Raw genomic sequence first — 17,026 nt, 5'->3', positions numbered from 1 at the left:
GTATCAGCTGCAGCCCTGACTGGTGGTTGTGTTTTGGTTTTGGTCTTTTAGGAGAAATTCTTCCGATCTCTGTAATCTTCTGGGTCCAGAGCCGGCAGTTACCAGGCAGCACTGACCCCAGCTGCCCCTTGCTCCTTCTCAAAGCCCTACATCTTGAGGTCCACTGTCGAGGCTTACTGGCCCTTAATGTTTCTCTCTCTCCCACCCGTCCACCCTCTAGCCCTCTTTCCCTTCTTCGGGTCACTTGTCTCTCTCGCGCGGGGACTCTTGATTTGCCGGCTCCCTGACCATAGCACTCGTTGTGCGTCCCCAGGAGGGTTTAGAGTCAGCCCCTTCCTCTAGGATCCCTCGCCTCTGTCAGCTCCCTGAAGCTTCGATTCCGTTTGCCGCCGACGTTGGAGCCTCAGTTTGCCGCAGTTTCTGCGTCCCCAAACGCCGAAGAGGCTCGCCGGCTCCTCGGAATGCGCTGAGCTGAGAGCACCGAACGCCCGGCGTGGTGAGGGCCTGCCTGCCGCGCTCCGAGGAGCCAGCAGCAGAGGCTGCGCCACAACGATCGTGCGCTGCCGGGGCCAAGTCCAACAGGTGGAAACGGAGAGAGAGTGGCAGACCTATCTGAGAGCGCGGGACGTGTGAGAGAGCTGAAGGACTTTAGAGCGAACGAGAGGGGTTTGTATGTTAGGGCCACCTAGCCAGAGCTCTAAACAATGCGAGTCTCTGGATCACTCCGGGTTGGTGCTATAGAACCACTCTAAACCCCTTAGAACGCATAGACCCACATCCCGGCACTGGGTCTTGCCAGCTGGAAGGTGGAATAGCCCTTCACCTACACCGCAGCCCAGCACAGTCAGCGGGGCGCTCACAGGGAGCGCGCGAGCGAGCGGAGTAGAGTCGGAGCAAGAAGTAGCTATTCACTGTGCGTGTTTGTCGGGGGAGGGGTCAGGGAGCGTCCAGATCCAGAAGCCCAGGATGTTCAATCTTTCGCACAAACCTCAGTCATAAGCTCCTCTCTGATATCTCAGTTTCAACTAATTTGCACCCAACCCCCGGGATGGAATTTCTGCATTAAAAATCTTGGATTCTCCAAGGACCTCTGCGTGGTAAAATACCAGGCAGTGCCAAGCAGTAGGTAGTAGGGGTCAGACGAACGTGAAATCGCCATCAAGTCAGACTGCGAGAGATTTTAAACAATCGAAACGAACAAAAAGGCAGACACGTTCAAGTATTTCTAGTTGTGAGACTTTTCACAAGAACTCGAGTATAAAGAATTAAGGGTGTTTGAATTCATCTTTCTTTTTATCTTTCAACTCTTCCTTATCTGTAAATTTGAAATTAGACTGTGCCCCCAACCACAGAAGCATGAGGGTCTGGAGATGGCTTTCCGTTTCAAAAAGCACAGATGATCATTCGCTTTTCTGTCTTCTTGTCACTTACTGGCCTGGAATCTGGGCCCAGCCAGCTGCCCTGTTTGTAGACCAGAGCCACACACATCCATCCCTCGGGACTGTGGGAGCATCAACAGGAGTCCTCTGTGCACAAGAAGTAGCTTTTCTGACTGTCGAGTAGCAGTAGCAGTATCCTCGATCAGAAGCAGTACAGACACCCAAGTTCATTAATTAAAGATGTTCCCCCATCTTGTTTTTAATTTTGACCAGCATTCCCCATAACCCATACTCAAAATGTGATCAGCTTTGGCCGCCAAAAAGAGTACTGTACCCTTTAGATTGGATTTAGAGGGATCGAAAGTGAAAATTTAGAAGTAGGGGGACTCGCAGGGCCTCTGGTGGCTAAACAGAATACCCGGGGATTCCATGTATGTTCAGTCTCAGTGTTCAACTTTCTTGGGACTCTTTTTCATTAAACCTTTCACTGGTGGGGGGGGGGGGGAGCCAGAAAACCTTGGCATTGGATACGAGCAGACGAGTACCGCGGCTGAGCTCTGCGGCGTGCTGGCCTTCAAGGAGAGTGCCCCACGCACAGGCAATCGTTGGCTGTGCCCTAGCTTTAGCCACTTGTGCTTAAGTTCTCTCTAGGCACACCTAGCGCGGCCACGGACTGGAGCCTGCGTGCCTAAGGTTTGGCCCCGCACTCCTGGATGAACCCATTTGAGACTGCGTTGGGAGGCTAGTCGCGGGGGCAGGAGAGGGGTCTCCACCTGGCGGTCTCAGTGGCCCCCACCTCCGGCTCGGTCTCTCCTAAACCGCCTGGTCATTCGGAGGGGCCTCCCGTCTCACACCTGTGCTCTCGCCACCTGGCATGGGCTGGAGTGAGGTAGCATCTGCCGGTAATAGGTTCTTCTCCTGACAGCCCCTGGAGGCCCATATGACTGGCAATTCTAAGAACCACCGCCCTCCCCCTCCCCCATAACGGTGGCCCCCCCCCCACCTCCCACCTGAAGTTTTAACTTCAATTCTGAGTTGTCTGTCCCTCCTCCCCTCCCAGAAGACTCAGCTCCTTCCCCCTTCGAGTCTCCTAAATTCAGACCAAACGCTTTCATTTGCTTATTCAGCATTTTTCTCAGCCTGATTGTGTTGTCTGTTTGCGCTGCCCCTGGGAAGGTGTCAAACTCCTATTTTCATTGTATTTAGTCACCCAGGTGCAGAGCAAGCTTGAAAGAGACAGCGGAAGGACTTTCCCGGACTGCACTGTCGCTCAGCGGGCCACACCAATCACCACGAAGCTTGCCCTCGGACCCTCCTCTTGGAGGGCGTGTCCCTGGTGAGTGATAGACGGAGCCGCCCGGCCCAGCTCAGGCCAGCCCACGTTGCTGCTTAGATTGAAATGCAGAACTCTAGCCTCTTTCATCGGGGCACAGACTTCCTTTTACTCCTTCCTTTTGCACTCTCGCCGCCTCCTCCCGGGAAGAAGCGGAGGCACCGACGGCCCGGGGCAGCGACGAGCCAGGTCACTGAGGCTGTGGGAAAAGTTTCTTTTTGGGAGTGCGGAACTGGGGCCCCGTTGGTGTACTGCTCGGAGCAATGGGTGAGTGGCGGCGGGGGACGCTGTCAGAGCCGGGAAGGGAGGGAGGGAACCACAGCGCGAGGGAGGGAGGGAGGGAGGGAGCGCGAGGGCGCGCACCACTGAGCGCCCGCACTCTTCTTATTGACTTTGCTCGTGTTTCTACAAGTTGTTAGGAACACGCTAAGGGTCAGGGCGCACAGCAGTTCACTCTGAACGCTGGCTACTGGGTTGCTGTTGATGCCATTTTCTGATTTTAAAGGAAGGGAGCGGTGGCATCAGCAAGCACCGCAGCCTCGGTGGCGGACCAAATTTTGTTTCACATACACTGACACCCTTAGAACAGGAGGGGAAAAAACCCAAACAAACTGTAGTTTCTTCTAGACCTTGTCTAATCGCGCCGGTCCCCAGGCGGGGCGCTGGGGCTCAAGGGGTAGCGGCCCAACGACTTTAGCGCTAAGAAGGCGAGAAGGAGCCGGTTGCAGGCGTTAACACCGATCTCCCCGCCTGCTTCGGAGGCTTTTGAGCGCTTGGAGCGGCCCTGAATCTCACCACTTTATTTGCTTGTAGTGGCCGCGGGCACCACCGGAATGAGGGAGGGGAGGGGGTCCGACTCGACCTTAATGGTTTGGGGCCATTGGGTGAGGCTTGGGGACAGTAGGGTTTGGGAAAAGCCCAGGTCCCTAGTCCGGGATGGTTGCATCCGCCCTGCCTTCTTACGCGGGCAGAGGCCGAGTGGTAAACGGCTGTCCCAAACTGCCGGTGCGCGTCCCCGCGCGCCGTGTGTTCGTTTTGCAGAGCCAGCCTTTGGGGAGGTGAACCAGCTGGGAGGAGTATTCGTGAACGGGAGGCCGCTGCCCAACGCCATCCGGCTTCGTATCGTGGAACTGGCCCAACTGGGCATCAGACCGTGTGACATCAGCCGCCAACTACGGGTCTCGCACGGCTGCGTCAGCAAGATTCTGGCGCGCTACAACGAGACAGGCTCGATCTTGCCAGGAGCCATTGGGGGCAGCAAACCCCGAGTCACCACCCCCACCGTGGTGAAACACATCCGGACCTACAAGCAAAGGGACCCTGGCATCTTTGCCTGGGAAATCCGGGACCGCCTGCTGGCGGACGGCGTGTGTGACAAGTACAACGTGCCCTCGGTGAGCTCCATTAGCCGCATCCTGCGCAACAAGATCGGCAACTTGGCTCAACAGGGCCATTACGACTCATACAAGCAGCACCAGCCGGCGCCGCAGCCGGCGCTGCCTTATAACCACATCTACTCGTACCCGAGCCCCATCACCGCGGCCGCAGCTAAGGTGCCCACGCCGCCCGGGGTGCCTGGCATCCCCGGCTCGGTGGCCATGCCCCGTACCTGGCCCTCCTCCCATTCGGTCACCGACATCCTGGGCATTCGCTCCATCACCGACCAAGGTAAGGGCTACGGGCCGGATGTGTGGACGTTGCAGAGTCTTCCTCTACACCCTCGCTGGTGTCCGGGTATCTGCGGCCTCCGGGCCCGCGTCTATTTCACCACCTGAGGGTTTTTCCTTTCGAAACTAAGAAGTCCTCCCAGGGGGTGTCCTGATCTCATTAACTTGAAATTCATGCCCTCCGTTTCCTTGCCACACACAGTCTCCTGCCTCCTCTCAAACTACCAGACCCATAACATCCCCCCATCCCCAACACATGGTTCGCATTTTCCACCCTCCCCCGCCTCTCGCGCGGCTGCAGCCGTAGACCCGCTCGCTCACTTGGAGAGCGTGGCCTGGGTTGGACTTGGGGCTCAGCCCGGGAAGACTGAGCGGGCGTGGGGCTGCCGGTTGCAGACACCGCTGCGGGCAGCTTGTTTGGGGATCAGATGCGGCCGCGAGGAGTCGGGCACCCAGTGGAAATTGCAGTATTCTTGGATTCTGGCAATCAGGCCAAATTTGCTCAGGCAGGAAGTTCAAATGTCACCTAATTGGTTTCATTCTTATGCTTCACTTCATTTTCCTCGGAAACTGAGGTCCTGAAGTTACTACTAGAAACCTGCATGTTACTGCATTGCTCATTCTGGGACTAATTTTCTGCTTTATTTCTCTCTCTCTCTCCCTCTTCCTTTTTCCAAGCGCCCCCACCCCCGGCCTTTACCTTAACAGACTTCACTATTTATATTTTAGGAAGTGGCACCAACCTCGGCTGTGATGGAGACAAAATGCATGGTGATTCCATCTTGTCCTCTCTTCTTTCCCATTTTCCCCGGGCCTGCGGCTTCTCTTAGGTGTCTCCCGGTCCCACGAAATGCGAGTGGACATCTAGTACTTGCACATTTTCAGCGGAACCACCCCACTGTTCTCTTCCTTTCTCAAACCCTTGACCTTGCGGTGTTCCGAGTGTCTTTTCTGGTCGGTAAGAACGATTCTGGAGCCCTCCTGCTCAGTTGGGCTTCTGCAGACCAGAGTTTGTTTTCTTTTACTTCATAGTTAAACAAAACAATACAACAACAACAAGAAAAACCAGCATTAGCTTCTTTCTTGGTAGGGGTAAAAAGTCAAAATGTCTTAGATGCAGAATTAAAATAATACAGAAATAAGAGCCTACCTTTAAAATTTCTTGGCCAGAAGTTTAAAAAGCACAGAAGAAAAATTAAATAGGAAGGTGGGGGATAATTTCTTTATTTCCTGCATTTTTCTGTTGCCACCACATTGGCACAATTATCTTTTTATGTAATTGAAGCAGAGCCCTGATTTCTCATCTTGTTTTCTGACTGAATTTACAAGATTCTTCTAAGGAGCTCACTTTTGTCTTTTTCGGAGCTGGTTGGAGCTTTAGTTGGAGAGTGTGCCCTTGATTTATAGGATAAACTGACCTCACTGACATTTAAAGGAAGCTCCTGTTCATGGGAAAGTGTGAGATCAGCAGAAATGGGGGCTCACAGGGGGATCTCAATTTCTTAAGATAACTTCAGGCTTGTGCCCACCGATTGCCTTTTGTCTGGGAAGGCAAAGAGACTGGCAGTCTGCGCCAAAACACGGTTTCCTGGTGCAAACTGGAACACAATCTAATCCTTTGGAGAGGGGGAGGAATAGTAAAAAAAAAAAAAAAAAAAAAAGAAAGAAAAAAAGACTGACAGAGTTGAAAAGACAACTGTTCTTCCCCAGGGATCCTATAATGAGACCAAATATTAGTTGGAAAAAGTAAGGGATTATATGGAGAGGATCAGCTCTTCATTCTAGATGTTGATCCTGGATGCCAGCTTTAAACAACAAGTTTTCTGACAAATCTGTGAACATAAAAGAATTATTTCTATAAGTGATCATTTCTACAAAATGATTGCCCCTTCAAAGCACTGTGTCAGAAGGAAGTATTTAAAATCAAGTTGTAGTGGCTTTATCAAACTTCAGTCCTCCACCTATAGGTCCCAAAGACAAAAACACATTGCTCATAGTCTTCAAATATCTTTTCTTTGAAACTGCACTTGGTCATTTGAAGATGGCAGTGGTTCAATATGCACACCTCTAGATACTGTGGTAATCAGTTTACAGCGTGTAATTTTCTTTCTCTACTAAGAACATAAAGGATAACTGAGGTCTTTACTCCTTTTTCAAAACAGTTAATTCTGTCTTCATTTTCTTTACTTTTTATCTCCTAAAAAAAACAAAACCCACTGTCTCTCTATAACCTTACCACTGTCACTGATGGCATTTACAGGGGTAATTGTAATATTTATTTTTTGAGTCATATGCACATAACCTCACATATTTAATGTGTGGACATAGAGCATCAAGGGTAGTCACACATACGTTATGCACACACAAGACAGAAACCATGCATGTATATTTTGCATGTGTATTCCACGCAGTTATTTGCCTGCAAAGGACTTTGCAGGTCTTTTGTCTCATCTATTGACCTAAGTACTAGATCCCCACAGCACAGTGAGCATTTTTCTAGATGTCTCTGAGCAGGAGCACAGGCCAAGGACGCTCCTCTCTCCCTTTTCAGTCTGCGCCAGTCCCAGACTGAATCCGGAGTCGACCCCGGGTTACGATTGGGATAAATAGCGCACCCAGCTTCACGTGTTCTTTCCCTGATTTAGTTAAACTCCCAGGTTCCTTCCATTAGATTCCTCGGGGAAGCGAGCGGGGCGGGGGGTGGGTGGGACGGAGAAAATCAAAGGCTTTTGACAAAGGGGAAAAACAGTCTTCCCGCAGGCGTGGGGGAAAGAGGTGGGCCAGGCCTCCTCCGAGGCGAGTCCGCTTCGCGGGGCCCTGGGCTGGAAGCCCGCGAGGCCGCGCCTGAGACCAGCGCTCACGGGAGGCCGAGGGCAGGGGTCGGAGGCCTAGAGCTCGCGGGTCGTCGTTTCGGGCCACGTCTCAGGCGGGGGCGCGCGGGTTGGATGCCCAGCTTGACGCCCTCTCCGCCTCCCCAGGAGTGAGCGACAGCTCCCCCTACCACAGCCCCAAGGTGGAGGAGTGGAGCAGCCTGGGCCGGAACAACTTCGCCGCCGCCGCCCCGCACGCGGTGAACGGGCTGGAGAAGGGAGCCCTGGAGCAGGAAGCCAAGTACGGCCAGGTGAGGAGGCGAGGACCCCGCCGGGTGGGCCGCGCGTGGCGGCGGGGGTTCGGGCGACGCAGGGCCCAGTTCCTTTCTGAGCCTGGACCGAGAGGAACGCCCGGGCCGACCACCCGACACGGCTGGGGGAGGCGGGACGGAGGCCCGGACCTTCCAGGGCGGAGTTGAGGCCACGACCCCCCGCCGGGGCGCCGAGGCGGCGGGAGCGCCTCCAGGCCTGTTCGGTCTCCGCAGGCGCGGCCTCCGAAGCCCATTCCGCTGCTCGCACTGTGGCTAGTGACCCAAGGCAGGCGCTTCCGAGGGCCCGGGTTCTCCGCGCGGCGCCAGCGAAGCGCACCCCGGAGGTCGGGGCCGGTGGGCCGCGGGGTCCTCACGCTCGCGCGTTTCCCGTAGGGCGGCCCCCTGAAAACACGCCAGCGTGGCTTGCCCCGTGATCGTGAGGAGAGGGCAGCCAGATAAACCTAATAAAGTTACCGTTTCCAGATTAAAGGTCACGTTGTAATCTCCCAAGGGAGGTTTGTGAGAAAACCTCAAATTATACGGACTGGCTGTGGACCGTTTAATTTTTCTTTCCCTCTGTCCCACCCCCGACTCTGCAAAAGGAAAATTAAAACACTCGTGTTCTCCAACCCCCCCCCCCCCCCCCCCCCGCCCCAGGAAAAAACTAAGCACGCAGAAGCCCTAGAGTTTTGAGCCTAAATTCATCACCAAGCTGGAGTCAGGAGTTCAAAGCCCTAACAAACAAACAAACACGGACCTTAAAGCAGCCTAAGGTTTCATTGAGCGGATCTGGATAGATTTGCCAGGTTCTTAATACCAAACTCCAATTCCAAAGCCCCCAAATACCCAGTTTTCGTTTTATTATTTTGAAGTCATAAAACTCCTAATGTTTTATCTTTCAAAAAGCAGCGTCTTACGTGATATGTAACTCGTTGCTTTTATTCACTTGGGGCGGGGGGGCGAAATCCTAATCCTCATTTTCTCAAACAAACGCCATTTCCACTTCTTTTTCTCTCCCTGTTTTGTTAACAGAGACTTAAGTTCTCCCATGACAAAGATCCCAGAAAATAGCAGTAAAGAAAGAGTCCCTTTCCCATATCTGTTTCTACTGTAAAGACTGTCATGGAGAGATTATATGAAAGTTTGTCGTTTTCTTTTTAAAAAGCATAAAGAAGATGCAGTATGTACAGTGGTTAGGAGCTCCGATCTTCTGGCACGTTGCCACTTAAGCAAGTTATTTTAGAGCCTCCATTTTTTCATCTGTAAAACGGGGTAATAATAGTCCAATCTCAAGAGATGTTGAGAAGATTCAATGAGATAATGCAGCCTTATGCCCCACAGTAAGCATGCGTTAAAAGTTACCAGTGGTTATAAATGGAGGTTAGAGATGGTCTTCTAAAAACAAGCGTTTTTGAGGGCTGGGGGTGTGTGAGAATGTACTTTGTTCAGAGAGTTCATAGTCAAAAAGTGTCCAGGATTTATTTTTTTTACAAACAATAGAAGGAGTGTGCTTTAAGCATCCAGTATAGTAGCAAGCATTTAATAGGTGCTCAGTAGTTTTTATTAGGTCATTTGTTGGAATAACATCGTGAAGTAGAGAGTTGAAGAATTGTTAACTCTCACCTATAGTTGATAAACCTAGTTTATATATAAAGCAGTGTCTTAATTAAAAAAATCTTTGATGATTTCATTTTTTCCCCTCTCGAATTATATAGATCTAGTGTTTATACTTATTTAGAAATGGTTAATTTACACACATACTTCAAACTGACCACTTTAAAATAAAAATAGACCTCTGATTCAAATTATCTATTCTGTATATTTGGAACATGAAAGGTGATTACATTTTATACACTGATTATTATTACTAAATTATGAGATTTATAAAAAGCAAGTAAATTAAAGACCTAAGTGGCCAAATAAGCATTGTTCTAAATACCTAGGAGAACAAGTTCCATTTTTTTCCATAAGAAAAAGATATTTATATCAAATGTAAATTTGGAAACTTAATTGCAGCATGCTAATCTTCTGTATTGCCCTGTGGTAATATAATTCAGTTGATATAGAATTTGAAAACTTCAAAAGTTTCTAAGTACAATTAAATCAGTGGTTACTCTATTATAATTACCAAAATAGTGCTTAATGATGAAGGTGTGCTAAGTAGGCAGAGAAATTAAGGCTGTGTCATTTTGTGATCAGTTTTGGAATTTAGACACTGTTTTCCTGGAGGGTAAAATTCTATACTAATACTTGCTCATAAACAAAAAAGCAGTGGTAAGGTTGTGTGTGTGTGTGTGTGTGTGTGTATGTGTATGCATTTCCCTTACCAGTATTCAAAGAGCAGCTTTAGTTTTAAAAATTATCAGCATAAGTATATTTTAAAAACTAAAATGTAAACTCAGGTAACATTTTTTTCTCTATTTGTATTATGAACAAAGTTTGAAAGTTTTGGCAAAAAATTCTCAAACTATGCACATAATACCTTCAGGGCACTTATAATTTTTATTAAATAGTGCAATATTATATGATCCAAGTTTCATTTTAGTACATAAAGGAGGAAATTGAGAATTCAGAATCCTAGGATTTAGAGCATAATCTTTTCCCAGAAGACACCTGTAAAATTACTAAAGGGACTGAATTGACAACTGATTGTAGGTACTAGTGATTATGGTAATCTAGAGTTTCTATTTTCATCTTAAACTGCAAAAAAGGATGCCTGATCGCTAGTAATTAGAACCTTATGCACATTTCAGCTGTATACACACCTATCTTTTGTTTTTAAAACACTAATTTAGAATCCTCAAACTTGGCTTACTCATTAATATGAAGTCAATACTTTATATTACCATTTAGAAGTCCTTATGGTCTACCCTTGAGGATAGAAGAAAAAAGAATATTTGTTTTGGCTTTTTTAACCTGCATTTAATATTGGGCTAGAAGTTTTTAATCTCTTCTAATTCTGAATGGCAACAATGGTCTCTGGTTCTGAATGGCTGGTTCTCTTCTGTTAAAACATAAAACCTCTACTGAATGTAGTTGCATGGCAAAAAAAAAGGGGGGGGGGATGTGTTTGGAATACATCTACCCTTTTATGTAGTACTTAGTGAATTAATGCTTCATTTTAAACAGTTTATAAATAGTTGTATAGTTCTTGAAAAATTTTCTCCGATTGGGCATACTTTCTCAGAAGAAGTGTTACATATCTTGTCCTCTAACTGAAGTAATCTGAATGTTAGATTTAGATTTATAAGCTTTGAGTATCTTCATTTTTGGTTAGTGCAGGTTAACTCAGATAGCAAGTTTAATATAACATTAGCTACAAATTGAGACATCAGGAATTGGGAATGATCTTTACATACTTAAAAAGTTAAGAGTTAGACAAGTTTTGGAAATGGTTGGATTTGGAGACATAAATTAACTGAAATTCTTGTGAAGCATTAATTTGTATATTGTATTTGAAATCTAGTATTTCAGAATCCTGAATATAACTTTAGAGTGCATTATTTTAAACACTGGTTGTTCTCGTAGACATACTGTTCCCATGAAAATATAAATGAAGTTGCACTGGATTTTTCAATATATGAACTAAAGTTAATTTTATGTTAAGTAATTTATACTTTTGTAGAGAATCCAACTGTAGGCAAATGCCGATAGAGAGTCTTTGAAATTCATGATGTTATCTATTATGAAAAACATTCCTTGACCAGGGTAACTTTTAACTATTAGTGTCTTAAAACAAGATTAATGGTGTAGCAGAAAAGTATGTCATATAAAATACAAAAAAAAAAAAAGTAACTTAAAAGTTTTTCAAGGCTACCTTAATTTTAATATTTTGGAAATATAAAATTTAGGAAAAATTTAAATAGCTTTCCATTACCTAGAGACATTTAGATCCTCAGTGTGATAACTAAGCATAATTAAGGTCTTTTTTGGATAAATGTTGAAACCATATTTACAACCATCATTTCATTTTATCAGATTTGTTTTACTGGCTCATTGCATAATGAATGAAGAAGGGCAGAACAATAGTCAAACAAAAAAGACTGCACCGAGAAAAGGAAGAAAATCTTGTTCATTTTCAGATCTGAAGCTTTTTCTTGCTTATGTTATGGAGGCTGAAATTCTAGGTGAAGCACATCTCTATTTGTGGCTAACTCTACTTTACTATAAAGCCAAAGTAAACTCCTTTTATCATAAGGGGAGGACCAGGTAGAACTGATGAGTGGATGGAAGGTTGTGGGTAGAGGACTGGGCACTGCTCTTTGCATTTTCTTCAAGAGAGAAAATGTTGACTAGACAGTTTCCAGAATGGGAAGACTACTGTCTATCACTTCTAATTGCCAGACAGTTGTCATGCCAGTTTTTTTCCCCCCCGTGGTCAAAAGTGTTTGAATATTAATGCATTTCCATTTTCTCGGGAGTGGGGGAGGATAAATGGAACAACCATAGCCCAAATCATGAAATGGCTAGATTAGAACTTTTACTTACTTTTTTCAACAGATTTATTCATTTTGCTTACTTGAAGTGTAATGCTTGTTCTGTGATCAAAAGTGACTTTTTTTTAAAGCAAGAGTGTCATATCTTCTGCTTTCAAAAGGCTGCGCTAACTTAGATATACAAATGATTATGAAACACCAATGATATGTCCCATTTTATGAGGATGTGAGATGATTAAGGCAAGCCCCTGTTCTCAAACTATAATCTAGCTCTCTGCCAATATAGCTTCTCAATATTACTAATTTAAAAACATATTTTTAAAACCAGGCAAATCTATATTTCTAAGATTTTAGAACAAGTAAAATGAAAACTCATTTTTTTTTCATTCAAACCTTAACTAGACATTGTATTTTATGTGTTTTTTCCCCCCCCCTAGACTATTTTCTTTAATGCCAGGAGATAAAAATCTGTTTTGTTTTTGTTTTTTTCCTAAAAATATTCAACATTCAACTTTTTCTAGGGTATGCCGTTTGGTCTATTTTTCTTTGCATTAGTAAATCTCATTCTTAAAATTAGGTAGAAGATCATTTGCTTCAGGGAGATCCTTCTGTAGTTCTTTAGAGGAAAGGATTCTCATGGCTTTTATGGAAGATCCACATAAGAAAGGGGTTGATGGATTGAGGTCTTATTTATGGAATCTTTAGGTAAAGCCATTTTCAAAAATGAGATTTCCATTACATGCCCATTGCTGGGGTTTCATTTGGAAAATTTGTTTACTCTTCTCTGGGGATTCCATATGCTGGTTGATTTATAAATCATATTTACAGTCCAATTAAATAGAGTAATTTAGCATGTTTGCTCCCAGTATATTTATGGTGTACATTTGGTAGTCTCTACTCAGCCTAACTAGCTTTTCAGATTAATTACATACCCTTCACTGAAAACATTAAACAGATTTGGGAAGTTTAAGTCATGTACTCTTTTACTGGAAAGAATAAACAAACATCAATGCTACCTGTAGTTGTTTTCCTTTGTGGTGGAAAATTTTACTCATTCAGTGATTGCTTCATAAATAACAATTACTTTACTTAGTAGAGATTTATATCTTTTGCCAGTGTCATATTTCAGAATTAATAGTGAGAAAACTGATGTGTTTATTGAGCCACTAGAATGAATGGTGACGGTGGCAGGCACATTTTAAAGCATGTTTGTCATCTTGCTTATGCTGCTTTTTCTAATTTCTAAATCTGAACTTTACAAGTGAAAAGGAAAGCTGAGACAAAACTTTTTCACCCCAAAATCTGGGTCATAATTTAACCTGAGGGCAAGCTAAGAGCTATTTTATACTGTTAAAGATTTGTGTTTTCTTTTTCTTCTTCTTTTCTTTTAAGCAAACACTTTAGCCTCCTCTTGCCTTTTTCTAACAAGATGAGGAGATCAAACCTCTCTAAGCCTCCCTTCTTACTCATCCTTTCTGCAACACAGGGGGGACTGCATCACTAAATCGATACTAACTGTGTTGTGGATTTTAGAAAACTTTGAAATACTTAATACTAATTGTAATAACATAAAAGCAAACTTGGTGCCGTAAGTATGAGAAATTGGACAAATATGGAAAAAATTAGTCATGTTTATTTTATGCTCGACAAACAAATGCAGTCACAGAAGTAAGGCACCTAAAGGTAACACAGGCCTAAATCCAGTGTTCTTCCTCCCTCTGAATCCCAGGAGCATTATCTGAGATGAGAGTCCAGTCCAGCCTGCTTTCTCAGGAGGGATGTTTCTGGGCAAAAAGAAGCGGGTCCACATGAGGGGATGGTAGACATTGCAAGAGAATGGCTGAAGAGCCCTTAATAGAGGGGGCACATCACAGAGCAATGGCTCCAAGGGCAAGGGTGTAAAGGAAAGAAAGGGAAGATGATGAAGTGTTTCAGAGATAACTAATTTTGGATGATAGAAAAAATGCAAAGAAAACAGAATGGGTAGGAAAAATTTGGTGGTCATGAAAAATAAAATTCATCAACACATTTTTTGGCTAACTACCACATTGTTTCTGTCATGTATAATATTAAATACTTTAACCTTATGTATTTGTAAAATGTTGAGCAAAGGTTCTCACTGTTTTGAAAGTAATTTTAAGCTTATTCTTATTTTAAGCTTGTTAAGCTTATTCTTCACATTGGTGTAAACAGATAAAAAAATAATCTACAAGAGGCCAAAACAAATACCTTTCTATAAGTGGATCAGAATGATTCCTTTTGAAACGAATTTCTCATGGGTTATGGGGAAAATCCTACAAAACATGATTGGAACTATAATCTCTATGCAATGCTAGATTTCTTCTGCAATTTGATAGCTAACTTCATACTCCTCTGCTGAGAGCCTTAGAGTGTGTCTCCTTTGAACCATTCTGATAAGCCATCCTCAGAAAGGGGGAAATGATTTTTTTTTTTAGAAGTTAAGCAGCAGAATGAGGATCTAACAATGAGAATAGGGTTCTAGAAGAAAAAAGAATCTTTTACGAGATGTTATCTCAAAAGATGCTCTAGTTTGAGATTAAATTGTGTTTTCCTTTAATTGTCCTGGCAAAGCAGGAAAAGATTTGCTACAGAGGATCCTGTGTCAGGCAGGGGTGATAACTTCTTTTAACACATGACCATTGACTTGCCAATTGGCCCAGGGTAAATGGCTAAATTCCTTAATCTACATTCTAGTGTATAAAAAGAGGATAAGGATATCATTTGTATTTTAAAGTGATGTGCAATGATTTCTTTGTTAAAAATAGAGACCATCCTATGGGACCCTTGAAATACATTTTAATTTCAATTGAAATTAAATTAATATTGTGTTGTAATCATTACATACTATCTTGTCATTATTGTAAACCCAGTAGTTTATCATGAGTTACAATTCACCAATCTTCATTATTCCATAAAATATGTTGTATATTTCTTGGTGCCTAGGTCATAGGGCATATTCAAGCAACCTTAGTTTCCTTTCCCCTTCCTCATTTTTCAAAGAACAGGATCTGTGTGTTCTTACAGACCAAGTGCACAAGGTTAACCTCTCTACTTTTACTCTTATTTTGTCAGAAATCCATGAGCAGTGTAAAATCATACTCATGTGTGTATTCTATTCCATGTATTACTCTAAATTGAGGAAATCAGTTTTGAGAGCCCACCATTGTATTTTCATAGATGTGGAAGTGAAAATAATAACCAAATGAATTAAATTAGGAAACAATTTCTATGTTGTAATTGAACTGGAAAAAGTATCTAACACATGTCTGCTCTTTTCTTACCTCTAAGGACTGAATCAGTTTTACTACTAGTAATTATATTATACATTTACTCTCGTTAGGAAATATGTTGATGTGTTAATTCAGTCACATCACTACCAGGAAACAAGTTTACTTTTTATTTCTAAATAATGTAGAAACTGAGGGGGGAAAATAAGTTACTTGAGACACCAAGTGGTAATGCCGGAATCAGGATAGGCAATTGGGGTGTTTTTATTGTTGTTAATAGTAACAGTACCAACAATAATTTATTGGATGCCAAGAGAACACTGGTTTCTGGGTAGAGTGCCTTGCCAGGGCGGCTGCATTTTGTCTGCAAACTAAGATTTTACATTTAAATTCATTTCGAGAGATTTATCCATGTGGCTTTTTAAAAATTCATATCACAGGACCCCAAGACTTTGCAAACCAATTTTCCAATTTCAAAACCACACATCTGCAGTTCTTTTATATTCCAGTAGACAGTTTCCTTTTTGATAAAATAGCTCTGGGGAAAAGAATCTCCTCAAACTTCATTTAAAAACTCTTACAAGACAACTGTCTGATGCTGCATGTCCTTTATCCAACAGGCATTTTCAACATGACCTTTGAAAATACGGCCCGTGTTTTATTTAACAAAGGTCATGTTCGTTTTGAGAGTCTGGAGTGACAGCCTACACTCCGTGCCCTTCTTTACTGGAAATGAAAGCTACGCCAACCAGGCCCTTCACAAATGCTTCAACAAAAGAGCCAAACAAAACCCAAGTACAGGGAAGGTTGACAAAGGCATTCGGATAGCTGAACAGCTTCTGCGAGTATTTAATCACCATTAATTCTTTCCTCACCCTGTGTTTCCTTCCTTCCTATAATTCCAAATGGCAAAGCAAGTACTGCGAATTCTCTGGTCGCAGCCTCCTCAGAGCCTTTGTGGAAAGAAAATATCTTGTCTTTTGGCCTTACGTTTAAGCAGCAAGACTGTGAATGCATTTAGAACATAAAGATCTAAGAAACAAAACAAAACAAAACCAAACCCGGAAATTAGAGTTAGAATACTGCTGGTCCTCCTCAGAACTTACGTTCTGCCTCTTTCTGAAAATCCGTGAAATGTCACCTACCACCATGTAACTATTTTCACCTCTTCTCATTTCCTACTCTTAGGCACCAAATGGTCTACCAGCTGTAAGCAGTTTTGTGTCAGCATCCAGCATGGCTCCTTATGCGACCCCGGCCCAAGTGTCGCCTTACATGACCTACAGCGCCGCTCCTTCCGGTTATGTGGCTGGACATGGGTGGCAGCATGCCAGCGGCACCCCACTTTCCCCCCACAACTGTGACATTCCCGCATCGCTGGCCTTCAAGGGAATGCAGGCAGCCAGAGAAGGTAGTCACTCTGTCACGGCTTCCGCACTCTGATGGGAAATTCTGTCGGCAGCAACTTCACCCGGGTCTCCCCTCAGCACACCCTCCCCCTCTCCCCTGGCCTTGGATCCCACCCCTCCTGCCCTCCCGCCCCCAAAGCTGGCTTTACGGACTCACATCCTTTGTGCTGATGACACTTAAATATTTCTTGCCATAACCTCTCTTGCAGAAAACCTGACGTGACTTTAGGATTTGAAAACAAAAGCAATCTTAAGGATTGAATGAGACATTTGTGTTGCCCACACACTGTTTTAACGTAGCAAAGAAACCTGCACCCCTCAAAGGGCTTAAGGAACTTTTAAAACTAGTCTTTGGTAAAACCACATGTGTATATTTATTCTAAATCAACCTGAACTTTTGAAACGTGCAATTGTTGAGATTTTGCAAAATCAA

General features: G+C 44.3%; 1 protein-coding gene across 1 annotated transcript; it reads left to right on the top strand.

Annotated features, from left to right (window-relative positions):
- The first annotated feature begins 2,975 nt into the window (after positions 1 to 2,975).
- PAX9 (paired box 9) lies at positions 2,976 to 17,026 on the top strand. The gene is made up of 5 exons (XM_039255722.1): positions 2,976 to 2,979; positions 3,526 to 4,380; positions 7,358 to 7,500; positions 16,373 to 16,595; positions 16,803 to 17,026. Exons 1-5 carry the CDS (start codon positions 2,976 to 2,978, stop codon positions 16,814 to 16,816), a joined length of 1,239 nt encoding a protein of 412 aa, XP_039111653.1. The 3' UTR covers positions 16,817 to 17,026.

Source organism: Hyaena hyaena, unplaced genomic scaffold, assembly GCF_003009895.1.
Source record: "Hyaena hyaena isolate Hyena2069 unplaced genomic scaffold, ASM300989v1 scaffold_542, whole genome shotgun sequence".
Taxonomy (NCBI): Eukaryota; Metazoa; Chordata; class Mammalia; order Carnivora; family Hyaenidae; genus Hyaena; species Hyaena hyaena.
This window is presented reverse-complemented; position numbering and strand designations above follow the sequence as displayed.